Genomic DNA, 23,174 nt, shown 5'->3' on the forward strand with positions numbered 1-23,174 from the left:
GGAAGATGCAGTGACATCTTAGCTTTGTGTTTATCAATTAGCAGTCAGTCTAGGGCTGGTTTGGGTATCTACGGTGAAGTAGAGGCCAGCGACCGACCTCAGGTGCCATTCATTAGATGCATCCATCCCTTTAATTTATTAAATTGAGATCTCTCACTGCCTTCAAACTTGCAAACTGGCCTAGGCTGGATAGCCAGCAAGCCCTAGGGACCTTTCTATATGCTCACCAGCTCTGGGGTTATGAAAACACACCACTGTGTCTGGCCTCTAAAGCAGGTACTGGGGATCCAATAAGGTCCCCACGTTCCCATGCAAGCATTTTATAGACAATGCTCTTTCTATGCCTACCAAAATTCTTGTAAATATTTAAACCTGTAAAAGATGAGCCTTCCTCAAGAATATAATACCAATATCATATGTAACATTAGTTTTTAAATATTATATCTCGTGAGGTTTTTTTTTTCTTATTTTTTGAGACAAGGTTTCTCTGTAGATTTGGAGCCTGTCCTGGAACTAGTTCTTGTAGACCAGGCTGGCTTCGAACTCACAGAGATCCGCCTGCCTCTGCCTCGAAAGTGCTGGGATTAAAGGCGTGCACCACTGCCTGACATATTGCTCAGTCATTAGAGGCTAGGCTCACAATCAAAAATATCTTGTGAGTTTTAAAATCTCCTTAATTAATTCATATATTTTATTTTATAGTTGATTGAAATTGGGATCTAAATAAAGTCCATATTTTGTAATTGGCTCATGCATCCCTTATGTGTTTTTTAAAACATACATTGGCTCGCTTTCATCTTCCAGTGATAATCTCCTTATAGGAGAAAGTGGCAGCAGTAGGGCTGCTTACGTTGCTGTCCTGCTGAGCTGTGTGGGTAATCTGAAAAGACAGAATTAAAATGTTCTTATTCTGCATTCTATGTCTATCGATGCTATAAAGCTTATAAGTAGTTTTGAATGCACACCAAAGGTGTAGAGCCTGCCAAGTTTGCCTTTTCTGATCCATGGCCTTGAGGGGTGTAGAAAAATCACAAAGCATGATTGGCTATCATGAGGTTGAAGATTGTGGGAACCTGGCATTGAGGGGCAAATGAAAGGAGCCAGTTCTGTGGGGTCTATTCCATAACCAGAATCCGTTGGTGTCTTGGTCTACTATGGTTGTTAAAATGGAAACAATGTTTTATTTTATTTTAAAACTGGTTAATTTTAAGACAGGGTCTTTCCATGTAGTTTGGGGGGACCTGAGTCATCTGAGTACAGTGTGTAACCCAGGCTGTACTCAGACTCATGGTAGTCCTCCTGCCTCAGCTCTTGACTGCTGCGATTACAGACGTGTGCCAACACCCTGGTTTATTTTTATTTCAAGAGAAGGATTCATGCAAGGACCCTATAAAGAGTTAGTAACCGTTTTTCACTACAGTTGGAAAGAAGAGGTTTTTAACTTAAATTTCATTCGGTGTCCAGAAGGAAATCTTATACCCTCATTTCAGTATTTCTGCTTCAGGAGTTGTGATGGTTTGAATAAAAATGGTCCCCGTAGACCCATAGGGAGTGACACTATTAGGAGATGTGGCCTTGTTGGTGTACGTGTGACCTTGTTGGAGGAAATCTGTCACTGGGGGTGGGCTTTGAGGTCTCAGATGCTCAAGCCAGACCCAGGGATTCACTCCCTTCCTGCTGTCTGCCAACCCGGATGTAGAACTCTCAGCTCCCTCTCCAGCACCATGTCTGCCTGTGTGCTGCCGTGTTTCCTGCCATGATGATAACGGAGGAAACCTCGGAAATGCAAGGCAGCCCCATGTGTCCCGGCCCTGGCAACCATGGAGGCCAATGCTGCTGTCACCTAGGTGAAAGAAAGCTTTCGTGTTGGATTTGAGGAGAGATCTGTGATACTGGGAGTAGGAAGGGACTCTGGTTTCTCATGAAATGGGCCACTGCAACTTCATGAGGCCCGCTGCATTCCTAAGCAAGGTTAGATACGTCGCTAGAAGGTGCCTGTAGCTGCTTTTCTAAAGACAAGTCAAGCGCAACGCTCAGGTGGATGTCAGTACACATTTTGGAACCAGCTGAGAGCAGGTTTCAAAACATTCTATTCCTTCAGAAACATTCTATTGCCTCCTACCCACCCCGACACTTGTTGCATGTGTTCCTCAAACCCTAACCATTTGAGAGCTAGCTAACATTGTCATCACGGGAGCTGGCCCTGTACTCACCCTGCAGGAAACCCTGTTAGTAACAGAAACATGGGTCTATTTCCTTCACACCACCCCCGCCCCAATACACATCGTATAATCAGTCTAAAAAGAAGTGGTTTTTGTTTGGTTGGTTTTGCAGACCTAGTAAAAGAAAACCTGAGCACAAAACCGTTGTGGCAATTAGTGAAAAGCAAGACACATCTTCTTCGGGTGATTAGAGAAACATCTTTCTTCTCTTCGCTCCCAAACTCTTCAGCGCTAGTCTGCCCAGGTGTTATTCTTAAATTCTTTTGCCGTTTACTTGGGGATTTAAGTCTCCATCATGTAGATTTTAACACAAAGTTATGGCCTTAGTCTAATTTTTCCTTTTTCTCATCCGCAAATGAGCAGGGCAGTGCGTTTTCTTGATAGGGTTTTGGGGAAAAACTCATTTCGTAAGTTATAGTGTTTTCTAAAATTTGCCAATTACTCTTTTTGTTTTGCAGCATGACATGACAGGAACTGGATAGATTACTAATTCAATCAAATGTACACTCCCTTTCTTGCTCTTTTCATATGTATATATGTAAATGATCACAACTTTACTTTTAATTGCTAGGGTAAGGAAAGAACTGTCCAGTTTTAGAGTATAAACAGTATCAAGCGCTAGTTTCAACAAAATAATTGTGCTGTGTGTTCCTTGAGACCTAGGTGACCAAGCTCTGGCCTACAGAAAAAAGATGTCCAAGATCAGATCCAGAATCCCACCAATTCCTGAGCTCGCCCCAAGAGCAGACCGCAGAATCCCTTCAATCCCTGAGTTTGCTGCAAGATCAGGCCCCAGAATCTCCCTAATCCCTGAACTTGCCCCACCATTCCCAGGTCACCCTGGGGTTGGTTATAAGATTATAAAGGATTATAAGAAACCCTATATAAGCCTGCCTCCTGCTCAGTTCCCTGCTGCATTGTTCTGAGCAAAGGCAGCCACCCTCTTGTGTCTTTCCCAATAAATCTCATGTGAGGTTTGTTGTGTGGTGTGGTATTCCTTGACTCCAAATGTCAGGATGTCTTTCCCTTCAGAGCTGTAACACTTGCACTAACTGTGAGCCTTTCCCTAACCTGTCTGACTCTTTAGACATTTAATATTTACAAACGACATTGCTAAAGTTCCCTCCATGGGGGATATGTAAGCATCTAGCCTCACCTCGCTTTTCCTCAGGTTTTAAGAACAAACCAAAGCTCCATTCCGCTGCAGCTCACCTTGGGGAATCAATATATTTATTGGGCTTGTTTACAGATCAAGGGTGAGGGAATTCTGACAGCAACACGCGTGACCCCAAAGCAGCTGCACCCAGCACGGGGATGGCTTTTCTCAGGCAGTGCACGTGGAACCCTTTCCCCGGGTCTGCCCCAGCCTGTGTTCTCTAGGCTCATGGGTTTGCATGGCCGGGTTCCCTTCAGGCTCTCTGCTGTGGAATGTTTCCCAAAAAACATCTTAAGTTGTGGCTAAGGGTTCCCAGGTCCATTCACAATGGTCTATTTATCTGGTAAAGTAGCAGAGAGCCTGCTGTTTGTCTAGTCTGGGGACCAAACCACCACCTATTCCCACCGTTCCTGTTGGAAAGGCTGTTCCAACCTTCGGATAGCAATGGATGGAAATAGAGTTCCAGAGCCCTAGCTGGTCATCATCAGGAGGTGCCAGCCTTCAGAACTAGAGCTCGGGGTCATCTTGTACTCCCGTAATCCTCGCTTCCTCTAACCTGGCCTCATTGGCTGCTTTCCCTGGGGTGACAAGAACACTCAGAAATACCATCTCGACAGCCATTGCAGTACATTGAGCTCCATAGAGACAGCGCCGGGGCAAGCGAGAGCCGGACGGGCACTGGGCGACTCTGTGCCTCGCGGACGAAAATCAACTAAACATGGGCAAAGGAGATCCTAAGAAGCCGAGAGGCAAAATATCCTCGTATGCATTCTTTGTGCAAACCTGCCGGGAGGAACACAAGAAGAAGCACCCGGATGCTTCTGTCAACTTCGCAGAGTTCTCCAAGAAGTGCTCAGAAAGGTGGAAGACCATGTCTGCTAAAGAAAAGGGGAAATTTGAAGACATGGCCAAGGCTGACAAGGCTCGTTATGAAAGAGAAATGAAAACCTACATCCCCCCCCAAAGGGGAGACCAAAAAGAAGTTCAAGGACCCCAATGCATCCAAGAGGCCTCCTTCGGCCTTCTTGTTCTGTTCTGAGTATCGCCCCAAAATCAAAGGAGAACACTCTGGCTTATCCATTGGTGATGTTGCAAAGAAACTGGGAGAGATGTGGAACAACACTGCTGCAGATGACAAGCAGCCCTACGAAAAGAAGGCTGCCAAGCTGAAGGAGAAGTACGAAAAGGATATTGCTGCTTACAGAGCTAAAGGAAAACCCGATGCAGCAAAAAAGGGGGTGGTCAAGGCGGAAAAGAGCAAGAAAAAGAAGGAAGAGGAAGATGATGAGGAAGACGAAGAGGATGAAGAGGAGGAGGAAGAAGAGGAAGATGAAGATGAGGAAGAAGATGATGATGATGAATAAGTTGGTTCTAGCGCAGTTTTTTTTCTTGTCTATAAAGCATTTAACCCCCCTGTACACAACTCACTCCTTTTAAAGAAAAAAAATTGAAATGTAAAAAAAAAAAAAAGAAAAAAAAAGAAATACCATCTTCCCTGGGCAGAACTCTTGGTTGTGAGAATTCTGGTTTGCCCTAACCCCCTAGTTCAAGTATGGGAGATAACAAGGAGGTGGGAACAGGCAACTTCACAGGCGACCCCATCCTTTCAGGGCTCCCATTAAACCCTCTTTGTTTATCTGATGGTTCCAGTCATTGCTGCAGTTTCATCTACCATTTGCATAAGTATTATGTAGCTTTGGCTTCAGTAGTGAAAGCAAACATCAATGAGTTCATTATGGTCAACTTTGAGCTCAGTGGGTGAAGACCAGGGGTCACGGGGCTCTGGAAAGTAGCCCCCACCATGTTTTCATGATGCTACTGGGTCGACTCTCCTCAGAGATTTGACAGATACAACTTTGAGACTGCCTGCTTTTCTGTTTTTTAGGCAAGCTTTCCTTACCCGAGGGCTAACTAGTTCCTGCTTTGGGGCTAAATCTCCTCTGTCTGTGTTCTTGATGTGAGCTCCGTTCCCATGTTTAGAGACAAATCCCCACTCCTGAGTATAGGCCCCAGCCGATAGCAAAGGAACTGTTTGCTGCCTGGACTTGGGGGGAGACTCAGGTGGCCCAGACATCTGAGCAGAGGCCTGTGCTCTCGGGAGAATTTATTCCACAGTACCAGACAGAAAGTGCTCAGGGCCTCAGAGGAATCATGACTTTGCCGCACCCAGGGCCGTTCTCTAAACATCTGGGCCGTGGCATTTCACAGCCCCGGCTTCGCGTTTCCTGTTATAATGAACCGCGGGGAATTTTGAGCTTTAAGTTCTTCCTTTCGCTCCCCCAAGAAAAACACATGCATATGGATGTTCCAATCACTCGAGAGAGGTTCTAAAAGGATTGAAATTCGCTGTCCCAGGTTTGTGGCCTCCCAGGTTTGAAGAGTTGTTTCCGTGTCCTCTCCTTCCAGGGCTGTCTGGGCCAGGAGTGAGGGCATTGGGTGTGTGTCCCCTGGGAACAGCATCCTGCCTCTAAGGGCACATTCATCGCAATCAATGATCAAGTGCTGATGTGTAGCTACTCACTCTGACTCCGTTTTCAGTTCTTTCTCTTGCCTTTTGCCCAATGATCCTCTCATCTTCCTGCTCCAATCACAGGGCTCCCATCACGCATTACATCATACATCTAGTCAGAATGGCTTTTGAAGCCACAGGGAATGTCTAGGCTTTCTCTTGTTTGTAATGACCATGGTAGCGCTGAGGATGGATGGCCAGGTGTTTCACAGAACGCCCCTTATTTATAATTCCGTCATGATGTTGGTCATAATTAGCACGGCTGTGTCGGGGTAGAGCAGGAATGAAAACACAGAGCTGCTTCCAACCTCCATCACACTGTTGAACGGCTTTGTGATTTGGGGGGCAAAGTGCTGACTTGATCGTCCTGTATCAAGTCAAGTACACAGTGGTCAACTTGCTGACTACACAAGAAGATGCGCCACTGGTGTGGTCTTGAATTTAGCAAGTTCAAGGTGGTAACAAAACATTGCATTCTAAACGGACACTAAGGAGAGAAGAAAAGGGCGGGGCCGAAGAGAAAGAGAGAGGGAGGCAGAAATGGGAGGAAGGAAGGAGAGAAAGACACCAGCCCATAGTTTGGGGAGGGAAGCCACGGAAGCCGCTAGTTGACTGGTGCCAGAGAGAGCAAGTAAGGGGATAAAGGTTTCGAAAACCAGAGCATGAAGTATTCTTTCTGTTTATCTTTAGATTGTTTCAGCATAGTATTTTTGATGATTTTTGTTAATAAAAGACTCTTGCAATAAATTAGAGAGGTTGGTTGGCTTGCACCTTCAAAGTAGGAAACCAGGACGGCCGGTGCCCTGGGTACTGTCGCCTCAGACAAACCGGAAGTGCGTCTCTGATCCCGCGTGTCTGGCTGGGGCCTGAGGCGGTCATGGAAGCTGCTTCCATTACTCACAGTGTTGTGACTGGCAGATGGGCTGGAACAGTTACATGTGGTATTCACATCACTGCAGACTTGACCTCTGCCTTCGGCAGGATCAGGATAAAGGTGTTAAAATAACAGAAGGAGGCGGTTGCGAGTGAGGAGCACGCTGGGCCGTGTGTGCTTCAGGATGCGCAGTCGACAATAGGGAGAACCGCTTCCGGTATTTTTAATTGCTCCACGATCTAGGACAGTTCTGAGAGTGAGAGGCTCTAACTCTGGAACTGTACGATATTAAGATATGACCTTGGCACATATCACGTGGGTCCTGGCACCCTTTGTTACGTGACAGCATTGCATCCTGGACCCTTCTTTGTGTTTCTACTCAGTGGGTTCAATTGAAGCTTTTCTTTAGAGGTCAAAACAGCATGTAACTTGTGGCACAAAGTCAGCCTCATTTGCCCTTACCTTAAGCAAGTATTTAATTGCTGCACAGGCTGGGAAACTCTTACATGAAATAAAAGCCCTCTGACTTTGTTTTTATTACACCAACCCTATTTGGAAAAGGCTTTGCACTTAGGAGAGGAAGCAGAAAGGCTATCTTGCTGTTCGACAGGCCAAACTTGCAGAAGTGGGTTCTGGCTAGAGGAATGCGAACATCTGCAGACATCTTGCACTGAGGCCAATTCCTGCAGTGATGTGGTCAGACGTGGTAGAGCCCAGCTGTTTGCTCTACTGAGAGACGCTTTAGTTAGCCCACACAGCCTCCAAGTGCTGCGTCTGAACTGGCTCCAACAGCAAGCCTGTGGAGGCTCACCGTCCCCCAGAGCGATGGAGCCGGGTGGGAGAAGTTACAGATGCAGAACCATTCTTGCAAAAAGAATCACAGTGATGAGGTAGAGTGTATACACACTCCCCTCTTATCCCATGGGCTATAAGAATACAGGCACAAACCAGCTTATCCCTATCTCTAGTCCATCAGTAGACATGCGTGATTTTTATTATCTATGTCACATGAGCCATTGAGCAGAATATCATCTTCCTTTCTGATTACATTGGTGTTCTGATTTGCTAGTTAAGAGAATGAACTCAAAAGCAGACTTTCTGAGTTCAGATTCACCCACGATGCGTTTTTAAGACACGGGACTTTGGTAATTGGCTTAACCTTCCTGAGGCCCTAATTTCCTCAGAGTGGAAGATACTAACAACAGTGTTCACCTCAAAGAGTTGCTACAAACATGAAACAGAAGAACAGAATCCTAGCGTTTAAGTGGAAAGTTCTGTTCCCCCTGAATTTGGATTTTTCTTAACTTGCCGAAGGCTGCTACCTGCACAGCACAGTTTGCTGTGACATTTGAGGAGTAGTGAGCCAGTAGAGAGGATGATGAGAAGGAAAGGTAGTGGGCGTGCTAGACTCACAGTTACACAAGAGTCACTTCATTAAGAATCTACTTTCTTTGTAAATGATGTTTGTGCTGAAATCTTAGAGTAATAACCTTTATAATGAAAACAGCTCAGTGTGTCGCCTCTGAGTTTTACATGTCTTCCTGCCTTCCAGCTGAAACAAGACATTTGCTTCAAGATTAGAGCACCCCCCTTTTCAATGTGCAAGAACAATTTTTTCCCAGTATGTTTAAGACATTTCTATTAGTTCACAAGTCTCCAGACTGAAATCACTGGGAAGAAAGTGCATAACTCTAACACTCTCTGTTTAGCCATACAGAGGAGAATCAGATTAAACACTGTTATTGGCTGGGCAGTGATGGACCTCGCCTTTAATCCCAGCACTCGGGAAGCAGAGGCAGGCAGATCTCTAAGTTTGAGGCCAGCCTGGTCTACAAAGCAAGTTCAGGACAACCAGGGCTACACAGCGAAACCCTGTCTTGAAAAAACAAAATAAACAACAACAACAACAAACAAAACATAAGAAAGAAAAAGATCAAGTTATAAAATAAAAAGTCAAAATGTGAATTAAGCCGACCACACTCCAAAGTAATGCAGATTGTGAAGGAGGTATAGTAAAATTTGTGATGCTCTGATGAAAAGGCCTGGAGAAGGAAGCAGGATTCTTCCCCCTTCTAACAAATCAGAGAATGTCCTACCGAGAGGTGAGTGCGTTCGTAGTTTTAGAAGTAATGATAATTTAGATTAAAGATGAGGGTCAGATTATGAGTGGAACATTTAAGATTCGAAGCATGAGCGGTGGCGTAATGGCGGTAAGTGAGGAAGCGAACGGTCTCCTGGCTGCTCCCCGAGTGCTCGTTTCTGTTCTCAGCTCTCATGCTTGTCACAGTGGTGGCATCTACGACACCCGTGCCACTATGTCTGGACTCAGCAGCCGTGGGTTCTTACAGTGAAGGACCACAGCTTAGCTCATCGAGAGATGCAGACCTCATCGTCCTCTGCTTCCTTTCTTTTTGTGGGGGAGAGGTTAGAGGATCTCACTGTGTAGCCCTAGCTGGTCCAGTATGGTGTAGACCAGGTTGGCTTCAAGAGCGTAGCTTTTATTTGTCAGTTGTTTTTTTACTTTTAAATACTGTGTACTATTCTTAGCACCTGTGCTTCCTGGGTCGGTTGTCTTCCCGATTTCCAAACCTTTCCTTCCAATTTGTTCCCGATTCATGCCAACCATGTCACTATTCATTTATTCATTGGTTGTTTGTTTATGTGTTTATTTAGTATTGAACAAATTTAATGCGTCTGTGAGTATATTTGGGGCATATCCATCTGTGCGCATGTGTATAAAGGCCAGAGGAGGAGACCAAGCATCCTGCTCTGCCCCTCTCCCCTCCAGTCCACCGAAACGGATCTCTTAGTGAATGTAGAACTAGGCCGGTGGCTGGCAAGCCCCCTTGATCTGTGCCTGTCATAGTGCCTGGGGTCACGGGCACATGTGTGGTTATACCCAGCTTTTTGTGCAGATCTGAACTCAGCTCCTCATCCTTGCATGCTAAGAACGCTTCCCCACTGGTTCTCCCCCAAGTTCTGTGCACTGACTTCCACACTATGAAGAATACTCATTCTCTGTTTTGTAAACGTGGTAATTTCTGTAGTCCTCCGTGATGTTGGTGACAGAATGATCCTAAATATAGAAATACAATAATGTTCACAGTACTAAAAGTTTTTGATACCTTGAGGGGGATCTTTTGAATGTCTTGCTTTTGGAGGACCGAAATGACTGGCCATGGACCTTTTTCATTACAACTTTTTCACAAAGTCATGTGTGATGTCATTCAATAAATGGACTTGTCTATATCAGATAGTCCTGGTTTCTACTTGAAAAAACCTTTAACCTGCAAAGGCTCAGGGGGCTTGAGTGAAGCAATCCCAGGGTTTGGTTTTGGGGCTGTCCTGGATCCAGTAGAGCTGTTGTAATGGGCATTGATGGGGAAGGGTTGAGGCAACTGAGTTTGGCCGGCATGTCATTTTAAACCGAGAGCATTTAGAATGTTTGAGCCCCCGCTTCCTGCATCCCTGTATCCTATTTTCCTATACATTCTTTTTCCAAACTTTTACTTGCCTAGAATGTTCTGCCTAGTGAGGTTTGAGGCACAACTTTGTCATGTGAGGGACTAAATGAGACTTTGTCACTCGAAGGACTAAATGATAAGATCCATACAGTTAAATTTTTTCCCCTATAGATTTAATTGTGTGAGTGGCTCGTCTGCATGTATGTATGTGTGCTATGTGCATGCCTGATTCCTGTGGAGGCCAGGGAAGGGTGTCTGACCCCCTGGGAATGGAATTACAGATGGTTGCGAGCCGCCATGTGGGTGTTGGGAACCAAACGCAGGTCGAGCAGTCAGTGCTCGCCTGCTGAGCCTTTTTTCCAATCTCCCAGACACAATTTTTGGACACTTTTGTCTCTTCCTGAGGCAACTGAGTAGGTGAGATGACCCCATCTGGGTGATAGTGATGCTTTCTTCTTTCATTCTCCTTCTTACACGCAGCACTCAGATGTCCATTGTTTGCGGGACATGCATGCCTGCATGCACACACACATGCACACACACACTGGAGACAAGGCAAATGTTGTATCTTCACACTGTGTGCTGAAATAAATGAAGACCAGAGAGGCCATACAATAACGCCTTTGTTATGTAGACATACTTCGTGCTGCTGAGTATGAAGTTTAATGTTCCTTTCTGTTAGCCCAGTTCTCCCCTCTGACCCTGACATCAGTCAGTCTGGAGTTCACATTGTATGCTGTAGATTGTTCCAGAATTTCTAGAATTATAGAAAAGCCGAAGGACAGGCACTGACTTTACCCCTGCAGGACAGGGGACTTTTACTTGCCTAGAAGGCGGCTAATGTTCAAGCAGAAGGGCTTTGCATCGAGATCTCAGCATCCCAGCTGAGAAATATGTTTTAGCAGTGCGGTTGTGTTGAAGGTTTATCCTTGAGGGACTGTGGTATTTATACTAGAAAGCCTTGGAATGTCTTCTGCTTTGTGAAATTGACTGTAAAACATGTGACTCTTTAAAAAAAACAATGCATTTAATCTTTGAGAATTTTATATTTTATGTTTTATCACACTCATCCCTTATTCTTCCCCTCCAGCTCCTCCCAGAATGCCCCGCACCCCCGGCAATGTCCCTGTTCCAACTTCGTTAATTTCCTCTTCTTCCTTTTTAGTTAATAACTTACTTAGTCCAATCATTGCTGCCCATGTGGGCACGGACGAGGGGCTGTGACTTCCTCCTCCAGCAGCCATCATCTTCCAAAAGTTCCTCTGCCGGGAGTGGGAGGTCTCACCATCCCTCCCCCAACCACTCTGGAATTTTGACTAGCTTGATCTTGAGTGGGTCACCATAGCTGCTAGGAGCCAATGAGTACAGCAGCCACGCCATTTCCAGAAGACAGCCCTTCACAGCTCTCCTCCCGTCTTCTGGCTCTCACATTCTGTCTGTCTCCTCTCAGGATGTTCTCTGAGCCTTGGGCAGGGCTTGGTATAGAGGTCCCATTTGGGTCTGAGCACTCAACGCATGAATAGTTAGCCATTGCCAGCACCTGGCATCAGTGTTTAGGCTCAGAGGGCGCACGCAGTGAAGGGCTGGCTTCTCTCCAGTCTGTGTTCCAGCTCGCCTTTCTGATACAGGAGTAGCCACGCGTTCACTCAGCCCTCAGGAACTGTTAGAGACTGACCCTCTGGATTCTGAGTTCCAAGACACGTGACAAGCTGTCTGTAAGCAGTAAACTCCGAGTGACGCTGCTTTCATTTCCCAGTGATTTCTGATATCAGCTGTTTCCAACTTTTTGCTAAAGAAATATTTACATGTTTTGGCCCTTATTTTTTTTCTGACTAATGGTAGAGTTAGAATTCCTGTCATTTTTTTGTTAAAGGAAGAATGTGGTAACGTTTTAGAGGAAAGCTGGGCCAGAGAGGGGGAAACTATGTCGCTCTGAGAGTAGACATTTAAAACTTTGCATGTAACAGATTTTAATCTGATCTTTCTTATCCAGAGTCATAGGAAGTTGGTTTACACTGGGCCTGTTTACGTAGCCCCTTGGGCTTTTGCTTCTGTGCACTGAGCTGGCAGACGCTCTCTTTGCGATCTCAGGGTTGCCGTGGCCTGGTCTACTGTCTATGTGTTGGTATCAAGGACTTCCTACCATATCACTATACTAAAATGTTCCAGATGCTCTAAACTACTCAGCTTGACTGGGCCCCCCAATTTTACCATTCTCTGTTGGGGTTCACTCTGCTTAATAGCTTTGGGTGTTCCTCCTCTCTCGGTTTGTTAGATCTTATTTTTCAAAGTACGGAATTCTGTGTTTTTTTGTTTCAGACCCAATGTCTGTGGATCACGTTATAATGCGTACTGTTGTCCTGGATGGAAAACCTTGCCTGGTGGAAATCAGTGCATTGTTCGTAAGTAAATAGATTGACCTGTCATTAGCGTGTTGGTGTGACTCAGTTGCATAGCGATGCTCGCTGCTGAATACCGTTAACGTGTTTAAAGCTCAGCCTCCTGGAGCTAAGCCTTCCTACATACTCTGAATCCCCCTTGGGAAACACAGTAACTTTCCAGAGTATTGCCCTTCTTTAATCAGCGATTTCCTTTAGAACATTTCTAAATCTCCAGAATGGAGCTGTGGGGACGCTTTGATTAAAGCTGGGCCCTGTTTGCTGCTCCTGGCTGCGTAGCCTGGTGTAATCATGCTAATGGGATCTTGAACAAAGCCTCTCATAGCTGACTTCCGCACTGTAATTTCTCCCTACTTGGCTGCAATATGCCCTGGCCTCCCTAGACCATAGGTATTCACATCGAGGGCAAAAGCGGGTCTAAGTCTTAGACAAAGAGCAAAGGCAAGGGACTCATTTTAGGGATCAAAGTTGAGGCACAACTGGTTGTGGCAGCACACACCATAATCCCAGAACTCTAGAGGCTGAGACAGGAGGATCAAGAACTTGAGGTCAGCCTGGGCTACTTTGTGAGACCATGATGGTGGTATATACTTTAATCCTAGTACTTGCTTGGGAGGCAGAGAAGTTTGGGTCTATGTAAGTTGGAGGTTAGCCTGGTCTATATAGGAAGTTCCAGGCCAACCAGGGCTATACATAGAGGCCTTGTTTAAACATACCCCCCCACAAGCAAATTTATTAAGGGGGGTGGTGGAATGTGTAGTTCTCTAAGGGAGCTGAGAGTTGAATCCTTCTCCCTAGTTCTTTGGAATTCCCTGTAGAATGTTTTCATCAACGTAAACATTGATGTGATTCTGTGGCAGCCCACCTAATAACAGCCTGCCGTGTCTATGAAATCTCTTTCCATGTTTCAATGCACATTCTACCCCATATATTATTTTAGCCTCTTGCATCACGTTCGCCTCTTACAGGGCTCTTGAGTTTGGGCAAAGGTGAACACTGTGCCAGTAAGTCTAAGAACTAGTGATCGAAACTTAGTCTGCTGATAGCTCTAATTCACCTGTCATCTAGTTGGCTCTTCAGGACACCAGCAGAGCCTTTGGCCCTGGGTGACATCGACAATATGAATCAGCACTAAGTGATGGATTCTGGATTCTCCCCTCGGGCTGTCAGCGTAATTCAGAACAGAGTAACAATTAAACGTTCACAGTAAAATCAGCTGCCAAGAACACTGTTATAAGCTTTCCATTATTAAATTATAAACTAATATAAGAGCAGAGTTCTTATAAGAATATAAATATGTTGAGCTACAAGATTTTTATTTGTTTTCTTTTCTCTTCCTTAGCTGACCAGGGCTTTTGAACTATTGAGTCCTAGTGAATGAACGGAAAGGCAGAAAGTTACCAATATGGATAAGAGAGCTGCTGACTTCAGACCAGAGTTCCTTTACTCTAGACTTATTGTGTGAATGGCTACCTGAGGGCCAGTGGGCTCAGGCCCCTCCTCTGAGCGCTGGGTCCCTGTGCCTAGCTGGGTGCTGAGGAACTCTGTGCTGATAGACTTCTGATTTGATTTGCAGCCATCTGAGCACTGGGTCCCTGTGCCTAGCTGTGTGCTGAGGAACTCTGTGCTGATAGACTTCTGATTTGATTTGCAGCCATTTGCCGGCATTCCTGTGGGGATGGATTCTGCTCGAGGCCAAATATGTGCACTTGCCCGTCCGGTCAGATATCGCCTTCCTGTGGCTCCAGATCCAGTGAGTCTAACATGTTATTATAGATGATATTATTTAATGTGGTGATGCCCTATTTTCCCCTAAATTTGCTTTTCGGTTTTTTTTCTTTTCCTGCAATACATTTTTTCCCCCACCAGAACATCTGCCTTCTCTACTTTGCCCAGAATTATTGGAAAGGCGTTCCTGGATGTAGCCTCCCACTTCCCTTCTGCACTCTGTATAGCAGGATTGTCTATGGGGGGTAGGGAGAGCGTAAAGATGGCAATCTTCTATGTCGGCATAGCTGCGTCCGTCTCTGCAACTCTAATGGAGAGACTGGGGAAGGTGGTCACTGAAAAGACCATAGAATGAACATTTTTGGCTCCAGAAAACTAGCCATTTTTGTTTGCAGTAGTGAAATACAAAACTGATCTGATGAAAAATGTATTTGAAGCTCAAAACACTTGCCTTTCCATGAGGAAAACACGAGAGATAGTGACATGGAGAGATATTACATAAGACATGGCCACACAAACATCCACAGTTTATTCTAGAGAGCCATTGCTCTCTGGCTTTACTGTTTCCTTTATCTTTAAGTGTGGTACCCAAAGGATTGGAATGGGGAAACGTGGAGACTGGAAGGCGCATCCTTGCTAGTTGTTTTAAAAAGTCCATGCCTGTATAAACAGCCCTCGATATCCCAACCACTGCCAAGGCAAAACGGATATGTATTTCTATTTCACTTGCAGTTTCTGGGGGGAGACAATGCACTTCTCCTTACTGCTGTTCTGCATTTGAGGACGTTTTGGGGGTCACTGGGGTGGAGTGAGTATAGTCTCTTGGGTCTGGTGCCAGTAGAGACTACAGTGGGTCAAGGTTCCTATCTGCTGAGGGGCCTCATGTGAAGTTGTGTAATTCATTAGCCCAGTCGCTGGCTCAGATGAATTGGCTAGCCGAGCAGACCATCTTAGTGCCCACTTACCCCTCTTGGCACTCACAAGGGAGCGCATGAACTTGACTGGAAATCTTGATCAACATTTGTCTGTCCAGGGATGGTCCAGAGCAGAGGGAGTGGGTCGGGCTTCGGGGTCAGTGGACACAGAATCTACTTACAATCAGTGACAGATGGGGAGGGGGTTGTTGGACCAGTGCTCTGGCTACTCTGCTCCCACTATGTGTTGGATTCCTTATGATTCGTTATGTGCTGTCTCGTCTAATTCCTGACCAGGACTCAGCCTCATCCCACAGTGATGCTTCCTGGCATCACTCCTAAGCAAATCACCTTTGCTAAAACTGTCTGCTTCTGCTGGAACCCAATTAAAGATGGCTCAATACTAAATAAAGCAGGATAGATCAGGATAGCTGTAGTTCCAGGGCTAGAACTCCACACACTGAGCACGGTGTATTCTTACTTGATCTTAGCTTGGTGTTGCATGTTCAAGCCGAGTCTACCCATCCAGGGCACCCGAGCTGGAGGGACAGAAAGATTGGTGAAGTCAATGGGAGTTTCAGGATCATACAGTACATCCCTATCCTTGCCAGAAAGACCCAGACCACTACCGAGGGGAGACAGCCTCAGTGTTGGAAAGACTATGGTTATCAAGACAGGAACCATACCCTACCCCTTGACCAGCCTCTTTTCCGAGCTGTAACAGCGCTAAAGTTACAGCTGAGTGTCTAGAGGGAAAATCTAATGATCACGTGAGTGCTCGCGACTTCTCTGTGAGCAAAAGCCATGAAACACGGACAGGACTTTACCAAGACCAGTGGTGAGGTCTGTGTGGTCCCAGTACGCCTTGAACTAGTCTTGAAGTTGGAAAGGACATAGCAGTAAGACCCCGGGCCAGACTTCAGCTAGAGATTTGAGTCTGGGCCCTGCAGATGGTGCTTTTTTCTAGAAACTTTGGATCTGTTCGTGGTGCCTGGTGATGGGCAAAGCCCCAGAGCTGTGTGTAGAACAGAGGAGTATATAGAAAAAACAATCACTTCATCAAGGTCTTTGAGGTATATGGAGTCTTAAAAATTATTATCTTGGACTCTGTTAGAATTAACATTGTCATAAGAGCTTTAAAAATTAAAGATGGCAATGTTCAAAACAATTAAGTGTAGCTAAGGCTGGGTCAAAATTCCATTCTGGCCTATTCCACCATGTTTAGTGGAATAGGAGGGCTATGCTTCAGAAGGTATGGCCAGCCTGTAATACTCATCAGCGTATGTAGATCATGTGATAACTCTCCCGCGAATGGGATAACATCAATCAGCGAGACGTTTTTCATACAGCTACCTGTATGAAAAGGACCAGTTTTCAGTGTCTAACCATTCAACGTGATAGGATGCTGTCATTTACAAATGTATTTGTTTGTATTAATAACTCTACCCTGGGACACATTCAGCCCGCAGACTGCAAGTTGGAAAGGTCTAATTCCGACACTTCAGCACTCCAGCCTATGAAAAAATTCTCCTTATCATGTGATGAAGTGATGGGGTGGACCTCTGAGCTCTTATTGTTCTCATCTGACTGAGGAAAGGGTGGAAGGAAGCTCTTCTGGCAGGTGGTGTTTGACTCCAGTGCCCTGTGGAACCTGAACGGGGAGACATCTTCCTATAAGTTTCAAATGACAGCCAGCAAAATTCTCATGGGATCACAAAGGTTCAGCTTCCCTTAAACTTAGCACAGCTATGGCCACTGGTCGCTTAAGTACAGAAGCAACAGAAAGATTAGTTAGAAAAAGTCAGAGCCATGGCTTTTTGTTTTGATTTGTTTCTGGATTTTGATCCCAGCTCTGTTTAAGACCCTGCTTAAGGTTCTGAAGTCAGGCTTGGATCCTGAGCAATTTTGCTTCTTATAAGGCCCTATAATGTTTATCGAAGGAGTTCACTTCAACTCCCTTTAAATATGCATATGCACATACATTTGTAAATATATATTAACTTTTAATAAGAACTAGGATAAGGAAGTGTTTCAGGCTGCTACAGAGATGGTTCAGTGGTTAAGAGCACTTGTCGCTCTTGCAGAGGACTGGGGTTCAGCTCTCAGCATCCATAATGATAACTCACAACAGCTTGAAGGGATCCGACACCCCTTTTGGGTTCCATGGTGCAGACGAAATACCCACACAAATAAAAAATAAATAAGCAAAGAAATAGGCAAACAAATTCAGGCTGGCGAGATGGGCCTCTCCAGTGGTTAGGCGCTTTGGCTTGTTCTTGTCGAGGGCCTATTGAGTTCTTTTTCCAGCACACTCACCAGGGGACCCACAACTGTCTGTCACTCCAGCTCCAGGGGAGCCAACACTTTCTTCTGGGCTACTCTGGCACACACACACACACACACACACACACACACACATACACACACATGCACATAAATAAAAATTAAACAAATATTGTATCTTTTTTTAAAAAAGAAAAATACTTCAGGCTTCCATAACTAAATACCATGGAACTTCATTTTATGGCTTTAGAAACTGGGAATTGCAAATCAGAATTGCCCTAGAAGATTTCCCATCTGATAAGGGCGTATTTTTCCTTAGTTGTCGCTCTCTTTAAGGCGCTCATATGACAATGGGGTAAGCAGGCTCCTGGCCCTCTTTGGAAGGATCTGTCCCAGTTTTCTTTCCCACTGTTATAATAAGAAAATACCCTAGGGGAAGGATTTCTCTGGCTCACAGTCTCAGGTTACAGTCTGTCATGGCAGGGGGTGTCAAGGGGACTGGAGCAAGTTGTCAAGAGCAGAGAGCAATGATCTAATACACACATGCCTTTGCCTGCCCCCCTTTCTCCATCCTTATTTGGTCCTGAATCCTAGCAAGGGAATGGTGCCACCCACAGTGGACAGCTACTTTCCTGGTGAAGGACTCCTACATTTTTTCAACAGCTAGGGTTTGGTGTGTGTGTGTGTGTGTGTGTGTGTGTGTGTGTGTGTGTGTGCGCGCACCGAAGGAAGCCGTTTCTGTGTTGTGTGACTGCTGCAGTTTTAGCTTTTTAAGAACTGTCAACCTATTTTTGGACAATTGCTCAGTTTTATTTCCTTTATTTTTTTTTGAGATTATAATGCAATTACATCATTTTCCCTTCCTTTCCTCCCTCCAAGTCCTTCCATAAACTCCTTCTTGCTCACCTCCAAGTTCATGGCCCCATTTTTCATTAGTGAGTGTTACACGCATGTACATAAATACATATATTTCCCTAAATACATAAATGCAATCTGCTCAGTCTGGATAACGTCACTCGTGTGTATGTTTTTAGGACCGAGCATTTGGTACTGGGTAGCCAGCTGGTGTGAGTTGCACAGTTTTCCGTTCTCCCCACCACGTACGAATGACCTAGGTTCTGTGTCCTTCACACTTCTCAACATTGTTTCTGCACTTCAATCCAGCTGTTCTGATTAGTGTCGGGTTTGTAGTGTTATCTCTTTGTGCTTTTAATTTGCATTTCCCTGAAGGCTAATGGTGTTGAGGACCATTTCGTGTGTTCAGTTATTGATCACCCTCTCGTGTTCTGATTTGTCTTTTGTACGTCTTTGTCAGTGACACACTTTCACTTGTGTCCAGACGCTCTTAGCTTGCTTGTTTACTACTGTTTTAAGGGCTGTGTGTGCCAAATCCTAGCTCTGTCAGACGTGTGATCTGCAGACACTGCCCCACAAGACATTCTCCAGAGTTTGCCTTCCCATCATCAGGGGTGGATCGGGTCGTCCACGAAGCGCGTTTTCAAAGCTAGCAAACTCTAATTTATCAGCCTTCCCTTTGCCCTTTTATGCTTTTGGTGTCCAGTCCACGAAGGCTTTGCCTATCCCTAGATCACAGAGATGTTCTCTAACTTGTTTCTAAATGTTTATAGTTTTACACCTACCTCTATGATTTCAGTGGAGGTTCATTTTGTGTTAAGTGTGAGGCTGAGATTAGATTCAGTTTTGCTGTGGCTCAGACTTTATGAAAATACCTTATCACAGCTGTCACTCAACCTGTCATTTCCTGGACCCTTTCTGGCTCAGGTAATTTTATACTCTGGTCCTGTTCTAAGCTGTGCGTGTCTGTAGACACCCATGGATATTTGTGCACCTAAGGGAATTATTCAAATAAAATCCCTTTTTGTCTTGCAGTGACTCAGGCCGCTGCAGTGGATTGTTGTCTCAGGTGTAGAATATAGGAACTGGTCTGTCTCGCTCACCCTTCCTTCCTTCCTTCCTTCCTTCCTTCCTTCCTTCCTTCCTTCCTTCCTTCCTTCCTTTCTTCCTTCTCTCCCCCTCCCTCCCTCCCTTCTTTCTTTTTTTCCTTCTTTTCATTTCCAATTTTTATTTTTATCTTTTTAAGATTTATTTTATTTATGTGTATTTGGATCTGTATGCATGTATGCCACAGTGTGTGGATACCGTCAGAGATCAGAAGAAGGCAGTGGCTCTACTGGAGCTGGAGTTACAGGTAGTTGGGAGCTGCCTGACATAGGTGCTGGCAACCAAACTCAGGTTCTCTGGAGAAGTAGCAAGTACTCAAACATCTGAGCTGTCAGACCAACCCAGTGGCTTCAACCTGTAATTCGTGACCCCTTTGGGGGTCGAATGAACCTTTCACAGGGGTCACCTATCAGATATCCTGCAAATCAAATATTTACATTATAATTTGTAACAATAGCACAATTATAGTTATAAAATAGCAATGAAATAATTTATGGTGTGTGTGTGCGGTCACCAGAACACACTGTATTTGTATTAAAGGATTACAACAATAGAGAGGTCGAGAACCACTGATATAGCCCACATTTTATTATTTATTATTTTTTTAATGAGTTGTATATTTTTCTCTGCTCCCCTCCCTTTCTCTCCCCTCCACTTCTACCATGATCCCCATGCTTCCAATTTACTCAGGAGATCTTGTCTTTTCCTACTTCCCATGTAGATTAGGCCCATGTATATCTCTCTTAGGGTCATCTTTGTTGGTTGTCTAGGTTCTCTGGGACTATGAACTGTAGGCTGGTTTTTCTTGGCTTTATGTCATTTGCCTGTTTGTGCTTTGCCTAGTGATGAAATTAAAACACACATTCAGTCTACAGTTGCTGGTTTGGAATTGACCCTGAGTGCTGCTCTCTCTGCTGGCTGAGTCTGCCTAGACATGATGGCTGGTCTTCAGAGCCTAGTACATTCCGGAAGGAGTCATTGCTGAGATGCTGAGCCAAATGTCAGTCGGGCACCTCTTCCGCTCTGTGGTGCATGCGTGCCATTCCTTTCGAGTTAGTCATTGTACTGGGTTTGTGCTGCGCTTTCTGAAGAAAGGCTCTTGTACTCTCTTTGCCACCTTCTCAATGGACAATGATCAGTTGGGATTTGTTGAATGACGGGAAGGGCTGACTGGTTCCAAAGTGACTGTAAAATCTATTAGGAACCTTTTGTGGGTACAGGTAAATGTTGACAGTTTCTGTTAGTTCTAGGATATGGATCCTGGTGTGGAAAGGTCAGAGACCACCTGGCCATCTTTAGTGGGACTTTCTCACTGGGGATCTGACTGTACCGGACAGCCTCAGCTTTCCTAAGGGAAAGCTTAGATTCTTCTAGCATTCTGTTTCTGGTAAAACCTCAATGCAGGCTGAATTTAGGCATGAGTCCTGACATGGGGGCGTTTAGCACATGCAGTGAAAGATACTTGCATCCTATAGGTGCAAGAGAACCCTGCTTTTCACTTGTGTTTGCTGTTTTTGTTTTTGTTTTTGTTTTTTCATCAGACAGACTCTTGTCTGCTAATTATGAAACATCTGGAATTTCTGTTTAAATCACAGAGTAAATTTAGACTGGGCACCACTGGTAGGATTCAATCCAAATGAAAACCTGTCTGTGGGTCTGACTTCTCTGAACTGTTTCCAGCTTGGGTGGCAAAGGTGAAGCCAAGTATCTACTTCTTTATTATTATTTTCTCACAGAAATGCTGGGTTTGTGCCAACCTTTCCAAATAACTTTGGAGGCAAAGTATCAGTCTGTATGTTACCAAAATTTACTGTGTGGCCCAGGCTGGCCTTGAATATACAAATAATCATGCAAATACTCCAGCCTCAGCCTTAAGTGCTGTGGTGTTTCAGAAATAAGTCCCTAGGCCAGGCTCACTCCCACTTCCAAGGCGATGCCTTTTATTTACGCTCTAGGACCCATCCACGTATAGCAGTGATGGCGGCCTCCATTCTGCTGATGACCTTCTTGTACACTGCACCTGAGGACTCACAGCCCAGGGGACCGTGTGACCACTGCAATCACAGTGACTTCTGGATTTCCCAGTCTCCTAGGGTGGTTTTGTTTTTCAAAGGAGAATAACATTTTTTAACCTGGGAAAGTTTCAACTGGAAAGAGAGGGTTTAAAGAAACGAAAGCCATATCAAGGGAGGCTTTTGATCTGTCACATCTCAATGTACACACAATCACTCCTTCCTTAACAGGAGAATCCGTTCTGATTTGCAGTTTGAACAAGTAACCGGGAAGCCACCATGCAAGCCCCTGGTAGTTCTTTCCTTTTTCTGTTTGAAATCTCGAAGTGGCTAAGAGGCTTTGTTGCTCATGTGGGAATGGAAATCAGGTCTTGGCATGAACCACTTTAATTGAAATCAGTTTGTGCACCAAGTTTGCTCTAAGGGTGACGTCATTTCCTGCCTTTTCCCAATCCTCACTGTTTTTCTAAGATAGGATGGAACTAAGCATAGCACCAAATTTTAAAGCAATTGTGCACCATTTCCTGACCCACTTAGTGTAGTATCCAAAGTTTTTGCCGCAGTTTTTCCGTTGTGTACTTGTAGATTGCTTCAGAGTTAAAAGCATTTGGCTGCGAGGTTTTAATGGAGCCTCAAATAGCCGTTTGTGAGATTGGTTTCCCTGATGTCTGTAGCAGTGCTTCAAGGGAGAGCTATTAGCTTTTGTAGATACAAAAATAAAATATTTGAATAATTATCTACTTAGAGCTCTGTAAGCACCTAGGACACACAGGGCAGCTTCTTAGCCCCGACTGAAAGTGCAGCTTCTGTTGCCATTACTTGTAGCAACAGCCTAACAGTGCTGCCCTGGGCACGTTGAGGGGCGTGATTCATAGTCACAGCACTTCCTACTCTCAAGAAAAATGAGTCAGGGAAAGGATAAACAAGGAAAGTACACACACGCACTTGTGCGTGCACACACATATACAAGCACATATACATATACACACATATACACGCGTGCATGCACACATACAGTGCACACACGCGCATGCACACACATCCTTGCAGAGGGCTTCACCTTCGCCATCTTCCATCTGGCTTGGGAGGGAGGAGAAAACAGACACCACAGAGAGCAAGGGAGTGATGAAACAGTTAAAGAATCTTGGAGACAAGTGAGACTTGACGAGACCTTCAGTTTGGGCCCTAAGAATTAGGGACAGAGAAGCAGGTTAGGAGGGGTTCCACAAAGACACCAGCTCACAGTGCCCGGCGTTTTGTGTGACTCATAATAGATCAGACATGTTAGCCAAGTTCATGGGTCAGGAACGTGTGTTCCAGGAACTCTGAAGGGTGCTGGGGTCCTGCCGAAGAGGCCCTGAGTGCTGAGAGGCAGGAAGGAGTCTTTTGATGGGGAGAGATGGAACCTTCCATGATATTCGAGTAAGAGCAGATGGTCTTGAAAAGGAGATCCCTTTCAACTTGACTTCTCCTCGTTGTGTCTAAGAGATGCAGTAAGAACAGGAGTCTGAATTCCTCGTCCTGCTGTCAGGCTAGACTGACCTCAGAGTATTAGTGGCCTTGTCCTGCCTGTGGTCAAGTAGCCACTTCTAGGACTGCCCTGAGGACCTCTCACTTATGAGGCTTCCTGCGGGGAGGACTCTGCTGTATT

The 23,174-nt window shown here is 45.1% G+C and overlaps 1 protein-coding gene and 1 pseudogene across 2 annotated transcripts in view; both read left to right on the top strand.

Moving 5' to 3' along the window:
• Positions 1–23,174, top strand: part of Fbn1 (fibrillin 1) — a 201,091-nt gene that overhangs the window by 14,616 nt on the left and 163,301 nt on the right. For both annotated transcript variants that reach the window (XM_050133838.1, XM_050133843.1), the window contains 2 exons: positions 12,545–12,627; positions 14,279–14,377. In XM_050133838.1, the coding sequence (XP_049989795.1) occupies positions 12,545–12,627; positions 14,279–14,377 (182 nt within the window). The remainder of the gene's footprint in view (positions 1–12,544; positions 12,628–14,278; positions 14,378–23,174) is intronic.
• On the top strand, positions 3,979–4,841 carry LOC126496323 (high mobility group protein B1-like; annotated as a pseudogene).

This window comes from Alexandromys fortis, unplaced genomic scaffold (genome assembly GCF_014885135.2).
Source record: "Alexandromys fortis isolate MF-2015 unplaced genomic scaffold, M_Fortis_MF-2015_v1.1 scaffold_6, whole genome shotgun sequence".
Lineage (NCBI taxonomy): Eukaryota > Metazoa > Chordata > Mammalia > Rodentia > Cricetidae > Alexandromys > Alexandromys fortis.